Genomic DNA, 18,216 nt, shown 5'->3' with positions numbered 1-18,216 from the left:
GTCCATTGCGGGAGACGCTCCACACAGACCCTCGGCCCGATGGGGCCGCACCGTCATAAGCAGCGCCTTTTGCACGCGAGGAAACTGAGGCCCCGGGAGACACAAACAACTCGGCCCCGACCGAGCAGCTACCACCGGGGGGAGGCCAGCAGGATGGCTGCAGAGCTTCGCTCTCAACCGCCCCCTGGGCTGCCTCTCCTGGGGTGGGAGACACAGGGTGAAGCAGGGGAGAAGCTCACGGGCGTGGATGCACCAGAGGAGGTGGCCACGGGCGCCAGGCCCATGCGAGGATGGGGCACGAGGGGGACGGGGGAAGGAGCCATGAGGGGGAGGGGGAGGAGCCATGGGGGGACGGGAAGGAGCCACGGGGGGACGAGAAGAGCCATGAGGGGGAAGGGGAGGAGCCACGAGGGGAGGAGCCACGGGGGATGGGAGGAGCCACGGGGGGGATGGGGAGGAGCCACGGGGGGATGGGGAGGAGCCACGGGGGGACGGGGAGGAGCCACGGGGGCCACGTCAAGCTGAGCGACACTCTGAGTTGGCTCAGCCGTGAGCTGCCAGCCCAGCCAGAGCCCCACCTGGGTCGTAGGTACCAGGCGTGTGTGTCTGGGGGGCCGGGGACAGGCTTTCCGCGCAGCCGGGAGTCGCGATCTCGAGCTTAATGATGCATCAAGTCCTGACCTCCTGGTGTTCAGGCCAGCCCCTAGGCCTCCGTGGCGCCAGGAGGACCTGCCCACCTGATCTTGCTGGGCCTTGGGGTTGCCCTGCGGGGTGAATCGCGGTGGGCTGAGCCAGGCCCTCCCTGTGGCCAGCTGCTCCGAGGACGCTGCCCTGCTCCGTGCCGGATGCACGCGCTCCATCCCGCATTGCAGCCAAAGGGAAAGAGAGCGCGGGGCTGGGCCTGACGCACGGAAAATAAAACAGCACCTGGTGGGAGCGAGGGCAGAGGCTGAAAAGCTATTTTAAGCCGCCCTCCACATGGCCTCTTTGCCAAGGCAGCGGAGTAGCAGCCACGAGCCGCGCGTGCCTGTGCGAGCAACCAGCCCCGAGCGAAGCCTGGGCCAGCCCAGAAGCCAGTGACCACTCGCCGCTCCCAGGGCCCTAGACGTGCTCCTTGCTGTTCCTCATCTAAACCGGCAGCGGGAAGATCCTGACCTTTCGGGAGATGCAGGGGGAATACAGCAGCTCGCGGACGGGACGTTAGCCCCGTGGACACCGGCACTTGGGTCATCTAGTGAGCAGGCTGGGGCAGGACCTTGAGGAAGGGATCACAGGGCAGAGCCGGTCCGGAGAGGCCGGGATCGGATGACCCCGAGAGCGAGAGTGGGGAGCAGCCCCCCAGAAGGAGGTGAGCGCACGCGCCAAGACCGCCGCGGCTTTCAGAAGTAGTGATTTGCTTGTTTCGCTTTGTTTTCTTGGTCTTTAAAATTCTTTTTGAGGCTAATCTCCTCGGGAGTGTTGAGTTTTAAGACACTGGGTGTTTTGGAAGGCTCCCTGTTTCACATGTGAAAATTTCCCCCCGTTTTTCACCCGTGAGTAAGTACAGGGTGAAGGCTGCTGACGCTGAACGCGGGGAGTCCTGAAGCTGAGCGCACAGTGCAGCCGACAGGATGCGTGGGAAACGTCTGTTTCTGGAGAAAAATTCCCAAGATTTGAATTCCTTCTGGAGCCCTTCTTCCAGGGTGGGCCTCTGTCTTGGGACGACATCCTCACCAGCTGCTGTGTGTCCTGTGCAGTTTCGGGGTGCAGGGACCTGGCAGGCGGGGGCCACGCCAACCTTCCCGTCTGCGCTGTTCCCCAGCTGGCACGAGCCCTGGCCTCCGTAAATGAAAGACTAAATGACCTGCCACTATTTTTATCCCCATAACTGTTTGGGTTTCAATTCAAAGCAGGAAGTATTTTAGGAAATAAAGACAGTGACCCTAAATGGAGAGGCACACACGACACAGGTGAAAAGACAGTAGCGTCCACAGGGTGCACCCAGACTGAAATGCTACACTCGCCAGGTGAACACAATGAAAACTCATTGTGATGCCACAGAGGGATGCAAATGAGACCGGGGACACGAAGGAATGATCATTATCTTTATTCATACACACTTGCTTCCAAACTACAGTTAATGTATCTAACAAAGCGTATCATGCAAACAAAGATTAGAGGTTATGTGAATTAGAGCAATGCAGTAATTTGTACATCCATTTCACCTGCGATAAACCCAATGTGATCTGACAGCTGAATGGCCTCTACGTTTTGCCAGCAGGTGCTTGACAGAAGGGAACACTGCAACCTCCGTCTCTTCCTGTCCCTCCTCCATACACATTTGGGGTCTGATATAGGATCCTTTTCAAGGATGCTTTAAACACGGCTTGTCCTTCAGCCCACCCTTCCCCCAAATTCATGCAGCAAAGCAGTGATTCCAAATGTTTCTGACCATCTACAAAAGACATTCGAAAAGACCCTAAGAGAAGAGACATGAGGTGAATTTTTAGACTCAAAAGGAAAACAGCCTTCACGGATGATTCTGAATGGTCCACTAACCCCCTCAAGAAAAGAATCACAGTTCTCCAGGAAGAGTATCACCAAGAATCTACCAACAATCACAGGAATAAATACTCCTAAAGGGAAGCAGAGGGGCAAAGACAGAGCCGTTTGATCAGAAAATGCAAAGCCACCTTTTGTCTTATTTTAGAAAAAAAGGTTCTTATAAAGTAGCCTTGACAAGTCGGGTCCCGTCTACTCACTAGAGATGATGCCAATGGGCACATCTGCTGCTTCTTTCTTGGGGATGTCAGGGTAGTTCTGAGTCGCCCAGGGACCAAGTTCTCGCAGGGCATCACTGAACTTTCACAATATATGCGAGACCTGGGGGCCCGTGGGGACAGGAGACAGAGCTGAGGAGGCGCCCCCCCATCCCCATGCCAAAAGGTGGTCGCAGAGCCTCGCAGGGCAAGGAAATGGGAAAGCTGTCCTAGAGCTGTATCTGGAAAGGGGACAATAAAGCCATCTTTTCCTGCGGTCCCAAAGTTTCTAGACTTTAGACAGTTGTCCCCAATGCCTCATTAAAAACACGGAGGGCACCATTCTGCTAACGTGTTCCACCTGAACTCCCAGTCGTTGCGATGAGGACTCCATACCCCACTGGATGGGAAAATCCTGCAGTGGGACTGCAGGACAGGGGTGCTCTAGCTGACCCCAGTTGAGTCCTCCTACAGGCTCCGTGTGATTGGAATCTTATGAAACTGTCAGTAGTTTTATTTTAAAAACTCATTTCTAAGGAGAATTGAGTTAATAAAGTTCTCTATAAAAAAGTACAAATAGCCCAGTATATTCAGATGTTCTGTTGGAATTAACAGATTAATTTCTTCCATAAGGTTTCAAAAAAGTCTTTGGAACGTGTGGGCCTTAGTGTGGATCACTTTAAGGCTGTTTGATGACTGAGTTGGACCTACACCGTTATTAACGGACAGCTGATCACACACATCAGTGGCGCTGGGATCCTGGTCATTCCGCCCTTAACCCTCCTGACGAGCCCCTGACACTATCGGATTAACAGACTGGTGGCCAACGCCATTTCTACACGGCTGCCTTCACCCCCGTGTAACGCAGGTAACCTTTCTAACAACAGAAATATAAGCATTCCCTAGACGTGCTGCATCAGCCCACACGGGAAATGACGGAAATGTTGACAGTCAGTATATTTCATAAAATGTAGCCCAAGTAACTCAAGGGAAAGGTTTTAAAAACATTTCCCAACGCTCCCTGTCAAATTAGGGTGTGGTCACGAACAGCGAGAACGCCTTCTGCTTCCTGTGACTGTCAGGCCTTCCCTGTCCCCGCGACCCTGAGAGTCTTCGTCTCTGGGTCGCTGCCCCGCGTCAGGTTCACGATCGATCGTGACTCTTTAGTGCTGCCCCTGCTGGGCTTAAAGAAGCAGGAAATGGTACAATAGGCGACTTCACAAGACCAAGGTGAGAAAATGACTGTCAGATGGTGTTTCCTTTCTGAGGCTTTTAAAGACATAAGACCCTCACTTTGTCCTCCCTTCAGCACTGAGCAAACAAACGCCGGCAAAACACTCAAATCCCTCCTGCTACGTGGAATCGGGGAGGTGGGGGGGGCCTGCAGTGTTAGTTGCTTTTGCTCTGTCCCCGCTCCCCCCTCCCCGGACCCCCAGCTACAGGAAGTCACAGGGGAAAAGTGGGTGCGAACCCACCTGCTGGATGCTTCGGCCCCGCCCAGAGAACCGGGAGCCTCTTCGAGGGGGCAGGGAGGACGCTGCTGGCGCTTGGGAGATGCTGGAGGAGGAGGGCCAGCAGCCGCACCGGACACCACCCGCGGCTCAGCCTCGGGGACCGCAGCGCCCCTCCCTCCCCGCCGGCTTCCTCCTGCTGCAAGCGTCCGCCAGCCCTTCTGCACTCAAACCCACTCTTCCCTAAACTCCCTGCCGACCACGGCTAAGGACCGTGGCTCCGAGGGGCTCGACAATCGTTCGCTGAATCGCGTTAATCAGGGTCCTCACGCTCTCCTAGCTGACCGTCTCAGACCAAGTTTCCGGAGATCTCTGAACCCTCTGGCTTTCTCCCAAAATCCTGATAGGAAAAAGCCTAACCATCTCCGAAGACACGACAAGGCAGAGGCTCTACATGAACGTGAACAAAATAGCAGTAGACGTGATGGAGAGCCATCACTCGGTTCCCGGGGTCTCCTATCGACCTTCTGAATCATTCCAGCCTCGAGCGAACCTCCCATTAACCTCTGCGGGCTGCACACCCCATATTCTTCCTTCAACCCAAATCCCTCGTGGGTCTGAAGGCGATGCCCAGAGGAGCGCCGCCAGCGCACTGGCCGCAGCCTCGGAGCAGCCGCCTCCCAGGGGAAGGTCACGGGACCAATCTGAACGGCCTTTCGTGTCACAGTGTCTGGCGGGGGACCCAGCTTGAGCTGGATTCCCCTGCGGGCCTGAACCTCCATGGACCCCAGCGACACAGGCTGCGCCCAGGGCTGACCCTTCTCGGGTCCCTCAGTGACTTGGCCCCTCAGGGCCTCCTTGTTATCCCAGCCCCTTGGAAACGGCGGGCCCTTCCCTGTGGCTTTACTTTACGTGACCTCCACGAATGGGGATAAAGCCACAGACCTTTATCAATCCATTCTGCTGACGGTTACCAACATGACGTGTGCTTTCAGCAGAACTGTCTTGGGTTGCTCAGATTTTTGAAAAGCATTAGCTTCTATCTACATTCGGGACACGGCAACGCACCAACACGCCCCATCACGGTAGCACTTCGCTGGCACTGGAGCTTCTACTGTTTTCCCCCAAAGTTTGTCCTCAAGCCTGCAGTCCCTCACGCAGAGTACAGGGCCCCCCAGCCACGGTACTTCCTTTAAAACTTTGCCACACACTCAGAAAGGATAAAAAACAGCTGGGATGTTCCCTAGAGATGAATAATTTGGAAACGTGTTGGCTGTGTGAAGGACAGCGTGACCTGCCCGGGGCTTAGCGCGAGCAAGCAGCGAGGGGCTCGGGAACACGTGGTTCAACCCCGCGGGCTCCTTGCTAGGACTTTCCTCACCCCTGGGGCGTAGCTGGGGATCTGCCGTCCTGCTGTTGCTCCGTTCCGGGGCAGGATGACCGGCCCTTCTGCTTCTTAGGCTCTTTCTATACTTGGGTCCCTTTTCTATCAGACCAAACGAGGTGCACCTGGGGAAGATGCGGCCCCCGGACGTGCACGGACCCATGGGGCCACAGCTCCGCAGCCGGGGCCCCTCTGGAGCCCTTGAGTCTAGGGTCCGTAAAAGGTGGCAGAAGAATTTGCTCTTTTCTGGTCTAACCTGTTCCCTACCCCCTCTCTCCCTCCAATCAAGGCTTCCCAGGATGGCCGAGGCCTCTCATCCCTAAGACCCCTCAGCGGTCGCGTGGCAGCTGAAATTCAGGCAAACAGCCAGAGAGTAAAAGTGAGAAGACGCTTCGCTGGGACACGCTTTTGGGGAACGGGGCACCGAGCAGCCCCCTGTAAGGACTGACAGCCACGTCCCTCGTAAACGTTCTTTCCGCTCTTTCTGACCGGCTCCCCTGAGGACCCCGCACTGTGATGCTGCGTCCCACGGAAGTGCTCCTTACAAGACAGGGAAGGCCGCTTCTAGCAACACCTGGGAGAGCATCTGCAGCCTCCCCAGAGCGTCTGCTGACGGCTCCAGGGCCTGGCTGTGCCTCACAAAGTCTGCACGTGCGGTAGCGGACGGCAGGGCGTGCCGAGGACGGTGAGATGGACAGCACGCTTCCGGGGCATCCGCACACCCACGTCAGGAAGGGCATCCTCCTGTCCCTCGAGTCTCCAGCAGCAACAAGGCTGAAGGGAAGAACTGACTGAGCAAAGTGCAGCCCGCGGGCCGTGACGACACGACACCTGCACGAACGTTCTGGGGGCACGGGAGCTGAACATCTCCTGCTGCCACAGGAGGAAGCGTGACGAAGGCGACAGGGCTCAGAGGCTAAGAGGAGTCTCGCCTCGACAGTAACCCCACACCCCCGACGAAACTTTTGTTTGCAGGTAGAATCAAATATTTTTATGTATATGTGTATGTAAGCCTCATTGATCATGCAAAGTAGCCATTCACCTTCGAAATCAGATCTACTGCAATAAAAAGTCAGTACGCCCGACACAGTGCCAATGCAGGGTACGCACGGAGTCGGCGTGGGGAAGAGGAAGCACAGCGGCACAAAAGGAAGCTAACACTTAATCAGAAAAGCAGACTAGAAACCGGAGCCGTCACAGACATAGCACAGTTGTGTCTTATAAAATTATTATAATACTCTGTGTACTTGATACGATTATACCAATAACATAGATTCACTTGTTATTAAGGTTTATTCTAAACATGCAAAATTCATTGCATGATGCCTTTGCAAAACATTTAAAAATCCTTCTAGCAATAAAACCTCTTTGAGCTGATACGCATCCAGGTTTCCTGTTCTACAGCTTCAGGTGTGTCATTCAACATGAACCGGAAATGGGGGACCAAAACCGTACTGCTCATCCCAAGAGGATGTCGAGGGCTGGAGACGGGAGGGGAATCAATTCTAGGGGCTGAAGTTACAGTCAACACTTGGATTAACTCCCTGTACATCGTACTCTCATAAACACCGCAGCCTATTAAATAAATAAGTACAAAAGGGGTGGGAGGTGTGCGCTCGGGCTTCTTAGGAAGTAGGCAGCGAAATATCGGTGTGAGGGGGGTTGGCTAACAACACTTGTGTGTAGTGGCATGATCGCTGATGGCACCCTGGATCCAGAATAATCTCCCAGAGATCAAAATGAACATCACACGCACACTGATCTACCCTTGATCTGAAATGACTTCGCATGCTCATTTAGCGGAGTCCTTAGAAGATTTGGCCTCTTAAAAAGAAATGCAAGTATCAAGACAGTTATCAGCCAAGTAGGGTACAAGATGGCAGATGCCCCCAACACTCATCTGAGGTTTTCTTCCTCTCTTTTTCTAAACTGGTAACTGCTGGACCGTAACTGTGAGTGGGTTACGACTGCCAACCTCTGGGAACAGTGAGCTTGCAGATGGGACCAGATTCCTCCCGGCCTCTTGGGCCCTAGGGACCGTTTCCATCGAGGCAGAGAATACCAGCAGCAGGTCCTCTGAAGCCCCAATCCCACCTCCCCCGGGTCCCACCTTGCTCACTCTCTGGGCTCCCCGTTCTTTTACTCCAAAGATGTCTTGGGCGGAGATGTTTCCGGCTCCCTGGACTGGGGCGGGTTCCTTTGAACATGTCTGGTTGGGGGATCCGGATGGTGAAAATCAACAGAGGGTCTGGAAAACATGTCAAATTGTACCCAAAAAAGGGGGGGGGTAGAGTCTGTTTGCCTTCCAGGAAGGGTTAACCTACCGCCAGATGTGACCTCTACACAATTAAACTGGATGCTGTACACGACACCACCTGCCGCTAAGATGATGCTCTTGGTTGCGAGAGACCCTGAACAGCTGATCACGTTTGGACTAATAACCCTACAGTTTTCAGGCCTCCCCTGGAAACAAGGCAGTGACCTTCAAACTTTAGGGCTGAGGATCATTTCCCACGGCTGGGGGCAGGGGGCAGGGGCTGGGGAGGCGCCTGTTCTCGGTGCTGAGTTTCATACTGTGCTCTGTAGGATGGGGTGCACGAACTGGGGGTTGACATATGAGAACCCTTCAAAATCAGACTGGTCGATGTTAGCGATGACCAGCTGATCGGGTGGCGTTAAGACAGGCTGCCCTCGCGTGAAGAACTTGTCGAAGTTTTCTGCTCCTTTGCCGCACTGTGGAGAGAAAAGAAAAAGAAGGAGCGGTCAGTAGGTTATTAGACCCCAGGCAGCAGCTCTCTGGGCCTCTGCGGGGAGGAGCGTGGCCAGGGCATCAGGGCTGGCTGGGCAGGACGAGTTCTGGAGGATTTGCAGGCCAACGGGATTCGAAAGCGAGGCAGAGCGAACAATCACAGAGAGCCACTCAGCTGTAAACCACCCAGCAGCCTCGGGACGGACACCCCAGGCGGGAGGGCCGTGTTGCCGGGAAGGCGCCAGCGAGGCCACGGCCTCTTATTTCTCGTCCCGTCACGGAGCCACGAGCACGAGGCCGCACGCGCGGGGCCAGCAGGCACGCGTCCACGCTGAACGGCTGGGATGTGGGTGGAAATGAGGGCAGTGGCCCCTGAACTGAGAGGTTGGGATACTGTCCCACGTCTGGTTCTTTGCAAGCCTGTCTGTAATACAGTAAAAGCTGTGTTATTCTTGTCTTCCAACTGGGAGGTTCTAGAATCTCAGCCCCGAAATTAATCTTCAACCAGGAAGGGGTCAGCGTAGTGGCAAGGCTGGGCCGTTCTTCCCTGGGCTCGGCGGTCTAGGTACGTCTGGTCAACCGGCGGACAGGTCGCCGTGGCAGGCATCGCTGGTGGCTTCGGTCTGGATCAGGTTTGTGCTGGTGCCCCGAGAAGGCAGTCTCCGTCCTGGACACTCATTCCTCTCCCCCTGGGCCCACCAGGGCACTTCGTGAAGATGGGCTGCGCGCAGAGCTGCCCTGGAGGAGGGGTGGGGCCGGTCTGGAGTCCCAGCCGCTGAAGCAGCGCTGCTTTGGGAGTCTGACCCCGCATAAGAGGAAGAGGTGTCCTGTTCGCTTTCCCAGCCACCGGAAGGCTGTGGCATGCTGGAGTGCCAGGATCCCAGGGGACTCTGGGACAGAGTTCTGGGAGGTGTTCTGGAGACACAGTGACCCATCCCCTGCCCCATCCCCGGCCGGTACTACAGGGCAGCGTGAATTGACTGAGCTGGCCTAAGGCGTCCTGCACCTTTAACAGAGCACGGCTGTAGGTAGGCTGCGAAGCGGGGTCCACCCCTTCTCTTCATCTGTAAAGGGGGGAGAATAGCTGGGGCCCCCTGCTGGGCTGCCACGAAGGTTGAACGTAGTGTTTCACACAGAGCCCAGCACGTGCGGGAGCGCACGACACCTGCTGCTGCTGCTTCTGTGAGGGCAGCTGAGTCTCGGGCCGCACTTTCTCACCTCCTCCCCATCGTCTAGAAGCTCTCCTCGAGAATCTAGCTTCTTATACTTTCCCCGCCCTCTTATCAGATAACATGTCTTGGTGGAAAGCACGCCATAAATTCAAGGTTAAGGTCTTCCTAACTGAGGCCTTTCCTTTCTGGGGTGTTTTTGTTTTGTTTTGTTTTGTTTTTTATTTATTTATTTATTTATTTTTGGCTGTGTTGGGTCTTCGTTGCTGCGCACGGGCTTTCTCTAGTTGTGGCGAGCGGGGTTTAATCTTTGTTGCGGTGCGCAGGCCTCTCATTGCAGTGGCTTCTCTCATTGTGGAGCACGGGCTCTAGGCGTGCGGGCTTCAGTAGTTGCGGCACACGGGCTCAGTAGTTGTGGCCCATGGGCTCTAGAGCACAGGCTCAGTAGTTGTGGCACACCAGCTTAGCTGCTCCACGGCATGTGGAATCTTCCCAGACCAGGGATCGAACCCGTGTCCCCTGCATTGGCAGGTGGATTCTCAACCACTTGCGCCACCGGGGAAGCCCTCTGGGGTGGTTTTTATTTTCGTAAGCGACCACCTGCCTTTTAACTGGAGGCGAGTTCAGACCAGTGACTGCTGGGTGGTACGTGGGCGAACGAGTGGGGGGCTTGTTGGGGCCCGTCCGGTCACTCTGCGGGGGCCATGCTGCCAGTCCTGCCCATGCCTCGGGCCCTGCCACCTGCACGAGGGGCGGTGGGGCCTTCCCTTCACACTCCGCCTTCCCAAGGAGCACGAAATGCCTCTGGGGCAAAGGTCAGCAGAAGCAGGGCCTGCGGCCTGCACCCCTCTACGTGCACAGGCCACCGTGAGCCAGTCGAAGGACTCTTCAAGGGAGAAAGGGCACCCCTCTACGTGCACAGGCCACCGTGAACCAGTCGCAGGGCTCTTCAGGGAAGAAAGGGCACCCCTCTACGTGCACAGGCCACTGTGAGCCAGTCGAAGGACTCTTCAAGGAAGAAGGGGCACCCCTCTACGTGCACAGGCCACCGTGAACCAGTCGAAGGACTCTTCAAGGAAGAAAGGGCACGACGTTTCTCCCCAAGAATTAATCAAGGGTCTGCACTCGATACGTCAGTGAAACCAAACAGCAGCAACCAACGTCCACAGAGCACCGCATCCAGACGCCGCTGTGAAGATGACAATAGAGAAGAAAGAGCCCTGCTTCGGAGACACCAGTGGTCCTCACCCAGGGAAGGTTTTGCCCCCGCCCTGCAGACATCTGGCAACGTCTGAACTCTTTTTTGGTTGTCATGACTGGGGTGAGTAACCACAAAGAGGTGTTGGCCCCGAGGTCCACAGGGCTGTGGCTGAGGAACCTGAAATATTCCAACTGCGAAGCAAGGCTCAGTGGGTCCCAAGGTCAGTGTGAGGGCAAAGGTGGAGGCCAAACAAGGGAACCAGGCAAGCCAGCCAGATCTGAGAGCAGGGAACGGAGAAGCTGCAGACGCTCAGGGCAGGAGTCTTGTACGCAAGTGTTACAGCCTCGGGGGACTCGGCTGTGAGCAGAACATCCTTCGGGACTCCGATTAATCAACACCCACTGCCTGGAAGGTTTCAAGCAAATCTATTCTGGGTGCTCCCAGCAGCTGGCACGTGTGCTTCCTTAGGAAGAGGTTACTTCCTTCACTGATTCCTGGTATTCACTGACTACGCAAAGATGAGCGAGAAGCAATTTCTGGGAAGAAAAATAAAAGGAAAAGAGAAGTCCCTAAGAGGAAGAGGACGGCGACATGGTGAATTCTCTCTCCTCCGCTAGCTGGAGACCTGTCCTTCCAGCTCCAGGCCCGTCCGTCTGTCCTGTGAACACATCACACAGCCTCTGTGCAACCACAAGGCTCAAAGGAAAGACTGACACCTTCCCCTGAGCACCTCCTGCAGAGTACCCGCAGATCACCTTCCGATGAGAATTTCTCAAAGCCAGGGCTCCCCCGCCGAAGAAAAACAAAAAACAAAGTAAATGAAGAGATCCCAAGGTCTCAGAAGGGGGACCACGTGACCATCAACACGGAGGAGCCTGGGGATGGGATGCTGCTTGAGGACGGGAAGTTCTGAAGCCGTGTCCAGAGGAGGCTCCTCCTAAAAGGGCTGCGCAGCTTGCGAAGCCCGGGGTGGTGACGCGCGGACGGAAATCCTCGGCATGTAAGCTGCGTGCCGTGACCATGCTGCTGGCGGGGGCCAAGGGGGATGGCGGAGACCGGGTCAACCCAACCCCGAGCGGGCAGGCGGCGGCAAAGAATGAAAGCTCTGTGACTGTGAGAGGGTCTCGGCAAGCCGTGGGGGGCCGGGTCTGGAAGAGCTGAAGGCGGGGTCTGAGGATGAGCTGAGGTCCAAGACTCAGGAGGGTATCTGACCCCGAGGGGGATCACACTGGACGGAAGACCCTCCCCCAAGGGGCGGGGGCAGCTCGGCTGCTTTTACCGGTTTGGCTCGATGACAGCACTTATTTTTCCACCACAGAGGCTCTCCCGGTGCTTTAAAAATGAGCGCTCCGCAACTCAGCGAAATCAGGCCAGAAATAGCCTCCTTTAGGTCAAATTGGAGAAGATCTTGAACTACTTGTCTTTCAAGACGTTTGTGCAAAAAATGCAACTGTCCTCATACCACCACCCGCGCCACCACCACCCACTGCACGGGATAATTAAACTCAGGGCCCTTTGGATCCCTGGGGAAAAGACAAACAGTGGCTTTAACCAGCTACTGTCTTTTACGGTAGAGAAGAGTCTCCCGGCCACCTGTGAGCCAGTCTCACCGGGGCCATCAGCTTGGCGGGAAATGGGTCTCGGGCGCCATCTTGGATCTGAGAGGCAGCCAGAAGAGGCCCGGGGACCGAATGGGGGGTGCGGGGGACACCAGGCAGGCTGGCGTGTCCACGGCCTCGGGGCTCTCCACCACCTGAGGACACAGCAGGTGAAGGCAGCACTCGCTAGCTGTGAGCAGAACCCCACGGCTGCGTGTGCGCTGCCCCAGCTCCAGAGGCCACCCACACCTTTTGCCAACTGAAGCTGCCAGGATGCCCGCGGGACGTGAGGTCCCCACGACTGGTTGGGACAAAGATTCGGGGGGGAGGGCGGAGGAAGTGGCCCAAGCACGGCTGGGCCAGCATGTGCGCCCGGACAGCTCCTCTGGCCATCCCCGAGACCGGACGGCCTCCATGATCGCGGTGACGCACTTGACACCAGGGGGAGACCCGGGGTACGGTGGGGATGAAGCACCCAACCAGAGGCCAGGAGCCGGGGTCGGCTTGGGCAGCGCACGTGCCTCTCTGCAGATAGACGGGGATGCGAACACCCACCTCCCACGGCTGTTGTGAGGTCAGAGGGACGGCATGTGTGCGACCCTTTCTAGATGACCAGGCCTGATACAGACCTACGACGCCACACGCAGCGCACGTGCCCGGCGTGGAGACGGCCACTGATTACTAGGCCAAGGACGAGTGGAACACTATTAACAGTCTATCTGCTGCCGTAGCTCTGGATTCAGGACTTCACTCCTCTGTTCTCTGGACGCTCCCACCCATTTGGTAAAACCATCGACGAGTAAAATGAATCCAGGAGAAAGCGGGATGGCAGACGTGTGGCAAAGCCCCGGGTGGGATCTGGGATGCGCCGCTCCCCACCCGGAGCCCCGCGTGGCGCACGGTCGGTCGGCTCACAGCCTCTGCATCTTTGCGGGGGGCCGTGGGGAAGGGACGGAGCCTGAGCCGGGCTGTGGGCCTCTCGGCTGTGACTTTTACCTGGCAGAGGCCACCCAGAATGCACCACACATGTGCTGGTCTCAAGCCTGTGCCTTACACCTTGGTGTCTCGGTGACGTAGAAATTAACCTCATGGTCACCGGCGCGGAACTTAGGGTGAGTGTGAGTAGCTCGAACACGCTGCCGTTACAGAGCAAAATGCCAAACCGACCCCGCGAGAGCACGAGGGTGCAGAACAAAGCCAGAGTAAAGGTGAGCAGCGCGACGAAGGAGAGAGGAAGCTTCGCAGGGTGGGGACCGTCTGCGCCGAGGACCAGACGCAGCTAGCTCGTCTCAGGGGAACCGTCCCCGCGTCCCGAGCCCCGGTCTGGGGAGCTGACCTCAGCCCCGCGCCGTGGTCCCCGTGGAGGGGTGGTGAGGACACGGCCAGCGATGGGCTCGTATCCCTGACTCTTCATGTAGTTAAACCAGCGGCAGAAAGGAGCGGGCTCCTCCTGGGAGGTCACGTCCACACCAGGGAACCGTCTAGCAAGTGGGCTGGGCCGCCGGGAGGCAGCTGGGGTCTGCCCTTCCTAAGATCAGCATGCTGGGCGGGGGGCCTCCGTGCAGGACCAACACAGCAGGAGCGCACGCCAAGGGTTATGGGAGGAAGTGAGGTTAGTTTGCGCATTGCATCACCCAAGGTTCTGGAGATGTGCTCACCGAAGGCCTGGACGCCCACTGAAGCCAGTGCATTTTGGTGCAGAAAGTCTGGAGAAGGAGAATGGGCAGAGGAGAGGATTTGGAAAACAGTCAGTGCCCGGCCTGGGGACAAAAGGAAAGGAGCGGGCCCCACGCAAAGGAGGCCACACGCCCATGTGAGCAACGTAGGGACAAAGTGTATAGATTCATGCACGCGTACAGCTTTCTGGAAGGTTACGGAAATGTCAAGTGGGCAGCGGGAGTGGTCCCTGGGGAGAGGGAGATCCCGCCTTTTCATTTTATATCCTTCTCTACTGCTTAACCATCTCTTTCACCGAAAGGAGACTGTATTTTAACAATAATTTTTTTAAAAAGGGACTGGGGCCTCTTTCACCTCCTGCCAGCGTTCCCTGGAGACAGGCCCTATTTCCTCAGACAAAATTAAACAGGGCTCCCCTCACGTGCTGCCTCAGAGCACCTCTCAGGAAAGGCCACTTCTGGCCTGGAGGCGGCTTTGAAGACGGACACACTAAACGGTTACGTTCCTGCAGGTGAGAGCCCCATGTGGTTGAGGGCAAAGGTTCTGGCTTGCCGTGGCCTGTACCCTCTGCAATGAGAACACGCACGCCGCCTGGTCTTTCTTTACACGCACGGCCAGCTTCAGGGCGCTCAAGACCGCTTTTCCAGGAGTGGCTGTTGTCATGCCCAGCATCACGGTGCCTTCACTCCGGACCCTGGGTACCGGACTGGTCCATTCCCTCGGCCAGAGGCCCGCAGGGCCTGCATTCCCCGTGGCTCCCCGCCGGCGGCTCCCTGAGCCTTGCGAGAGCGCTACTTATTCATATTGATAATTATTCAAAAGTCTCATTTCTTCCCATTTCTCTTTCAAGCAGAAAAGCATCTGGGAGCATAATTACCAAGGAATAGGAAGACATCCTGCCTCTAATTAACCAAGGAGAAGGTGCTGTCTTACGTGCGTTCCAAGGCTTAAATCCCACCTCAGCACATCATAATATGGCAGATTCTAGTCTCCCAAGGCTGGTTAGTGTCCGTATGTTGTCAGAGAAGCTCCCTGAGCCTTGAGAATCTTGATTTTAATTAGCATCACTGCTGTTGGTTCCATGGAACGGTCAAGAGGATGAACCCCACCTGCCACCTGGGAGAACTGATTAGATGCGGCCTGAGGCTGCTGTCCACTCCAGGGTCTTCTTCTCCTGTGACCTGGAGAGCTGCTACCCCGTACAAATAACTTCTCAGAGCAATTATCAAAAGAATACAGTGCCATGGGATGTCCTTAGTTCTAGGAAATACACATGGAATTATTTAGGTGTAAAGAGGCATTATTTAGGTGTAAGTCTGCAACTTACTTTCAAATGGTTCAGAAAAGAAAATATGTACATGTGTGTCCTTGCCTACACACCCTCACAGAGGTGCAGAGGAAGAATGACACAGGGAATGTGCTGAAATGGTAGCACTGAGGGAATGTGGGTGAAGGGGATGCAGCAATTCTTTATACTGCCTTTGCAACTCTTCCGCAAGTCTGAAATTAATAATTATTTCAAAATAAATAAAAAATATTAAAGAGAATACTGCATTAACTTTGATAATCAAACCACCATCAAACTATCTAAACAAACTAATGACCCTGTGAGAAAAAAGGCTTTGAGGCCATCAGGAAAATGAACCTGACCGTGCATCTCACCGCAGACCCGAGGAAAGTCCTTCTCTTCCTTTGTCTGTCTCTTTTTGATAAAATAACGACAGCAATTTCCCAAGAAAGCCTACCTGAGATAGACAGGCCTACTTCTAAAGTGCTCTGCTCACCCATCAATCCTGGATACACTTCTCAGTGTTCACTTCGTAGATTAATTTCTAATAACCATTTCAGTACACGGGGCGCTTCTGGCCGGCCTGTGAACTAGCTCTTCTGCTCGTTGGTGCCAATGGATAGAATCCAAAAAGAGAAGCACCAATTACCTCTCTGCTTCCGATGCTTGTGGAGACTGTTATTTCTCGTGGGTAGGCTGAATGCAGATGTGAAGGCTCTTCTTGGGCATTTTATTCACATGAATAATAAATCAGGACAAACGCCTACAAAATTCAGAGTGACGCTGGCTCAGGATCTCGGGCTCGCGTGTGCCTCTGAGGGCAGCCTGCAGGGAGTAAGATGCAGGCCTTCTATGGTTTCAGGAAAGGCAAAAAGGAAGAGCTTTCCTTCTGCAGGGAGTGCTCAGGACGCTGGGCCATCGTCCTTCGTGGGACCTCCTCCTTCACAGAGAGGCAAGTAAAGAGAAAACTGAAACCAGCTTGCCTTGTGCTTTTTCTCCACAGGGAGGAAGGGGCGCTGCGGAGCTGCTGACACTCTCCAGGAGAGCATCACAGCACAGCTGTCTGGGTTTGCTTTGGCTTCGGTTTTTCCAAAGAAACCAGCACGCGAGGATGGGCCCGCTTTCTAGCAAATCATCTTCACCTTCACAGTCGCACACGGGACACGGATTCTCCCACCGTGGGGGGCCGCAGGGCAGGCTCCCGACTCCCTCTAGGAGCTGGTGCACCCCTGAGTCTCCAGACTCGCCCCCCTCGGGGGGAAGGCCACAGTCCCACCCGCCTGACACTGTCATCCCTCTCCCCGCCCTCCTTCACGTGTGGCCTTGAACAGAACCCAGGCTGCCGCTGCACTGCAGACCCACCCTTAATGTTGCCGTGGATGGAACGTTCTGCTGGAGCCCCTTCGTGGACCCAGTGCATCGCGCCACGCACTGGGACGGTGGAACCCCACATGTTCCAGGCACTTTGGTGCAGCTTCAGGGAGACAGGAAGGTGAGCAAGGCCAGGGCACCGTGGGAGCCCCGGCCCTCCGGGGAAGCGCTGGCTGCCCACTGGTACGTAGCTCAGCTGAGGGAAGTCAGTGACTCTGTAACAAGCTTTCACTGGAGGGTCCAAAACGAAAGTAAAAACTAAAACAAACATGAGACTCCCAAGCTTACAGGCAAGCCTGATCTCACAGGCAAGCCTGATCTCACAGGCAAGCCTGATCTCACAGGCAAGCCTGATCTCCTGACAACTGCGGGTACCTACTGCTGGTGTGTACAGTAACCAAGGCCTTGATTTCACGGGAGCCAGGGGCCAACAGTCCTTCATACGGTAAGTCTCAGGGAAACTGATTCTCCAGCACTTGCTACAAACGCATCGAGCAGACTTCACCAAGACAGACACGGTAGCCAGCCAGGGCTATAAACACTGCTCAGAGGAGGAGAGCTGCTCTCAGCGTCGGGTTCACTGCATGCGCTAAGGATCGGGTTCACTGCACGCGCTAAGGAAGAGCCTCTGGCAGAAACATCTGCCTGACAGGTTTCTCAGCAGCGAAAGCCAGGCTGGTGCCATCGCATCTCTCTCTAAACAACAACACTGCCCGTCAGAGAGCACGCAGCTCTGGGTTTTATCTAGAAACTCTTTTGACTCTGTAATTGGCTCTGGGTGAGGGAACTACACTTTCCCCCGAGAAAGCCGGGAACCCCTCTCGCGGAGTAACTCAGAGGCCGTCGGGTATCCTCTGCTGCCGCCATGTCAAGCCCCGCGTGTCTGGCAGCCTCGACGGCAGCGTGCCATACGCTGCTTCCTGCAGGTGGGAACGGCCACTATTGCTCCTGGCACGTGGTCTTCCCGCCCCAGCGCAGTGTCCCGGGAGACCGCTGAGATGCCCCTTCCTGAGATAAGGGCCTCACTCTGCGGCCGTGCAGGGGGCTTGCTGTAGGGATGAGCTCTGCAGGGGCCAGAACCCTCCAACCTGTCCCCATGCCCTTGACGCTCTTCTGCTTTGGGACAAAAAGTCTGCTGCTTGTTCCCGTGGCCACTCACACCCACCGTGGTTTCCGCTTCCCGCCTCTCCCATCCCGTCCTTCTGCATTTTTTCCCAGCTTCTTCTTTTTCTGTGTCCAGACTCCCCAGCACAATGTGGGTTTCTGCCTGGGCCGTCTCACTGCGAGCAGATGAGCTCTCACCAGACAGGCCCTTCGCACGAATCCATCCGTTTTAGGGCCTTGGTCCATGACTTCCACGTCTGTTTGTGAGTTCAGGGGCTGTTTCTTCACAGCCAGATGCAGTTTATTCTTTTTTAAAAATTTAACCAGCACTCGGTTGAACAATGACCAGACAGCAGCAGCGTTCCATGAATAAATAAATACACTCCCCGCCCCAGACCTGGCTCGCGGCTCAACTGCCTGCCACGGGCTGTGACCACGCGGTCCAGTGAGTTCTGTGGCCCACGGGGAACGGTGCATTCTTGGCTG

General features: G+C 55.8%; 1 protein-coding gene across 4 annotated transcripts in view; it reads right to left on the bottom strand.

Annotated features, from left to right (window-relative positions):
- Nucleotides 1-2,075: 2,075 nt before the first annotated feature.
- PRKCA (protein kinase C alpha) overlaps nt 2,076-18,216 on the bottom strand; it is a 371,195-nt gene continuing 355,054 nt past the window's right edge. For all 4 annotated transcript variants that reach the window (XM_029212920.1, XM_029212921.1, XM_029212922.1 and 1 more), the window contains one exon: nt 2,076-8,306. In XM_029212920.1, the coding sequence (XP_029068753.1) occupies nt 8,142-8,306 (165 nt within the window). In that variant the 3' untranslated portion in view covers nt 2,076-8,141. The remainder of the gene's footprint in view (nt 8,307-18,216) is intronic.

Source organism: Monodon monoceros, unplaced genomic scaffold (genome assembly GCF_005190385.1).
Source record: "Monodon monoceros isolate NGI ecotype Baffin Bay Population unplaced genomic scaffold, NGI_Narwhal_1 Super_Scaffold_9, whole genome shotgun sequence".
Classification (NCBI taxonomy): Eukaryota; Metazoa; Chordata; class Mammalia; order Artiodactyla; family Monodontidae; genus Monodon; species Monodon monoceros.
This window is presented reverse-complemented; position numbering and strand designations above follow the sequence as displayed.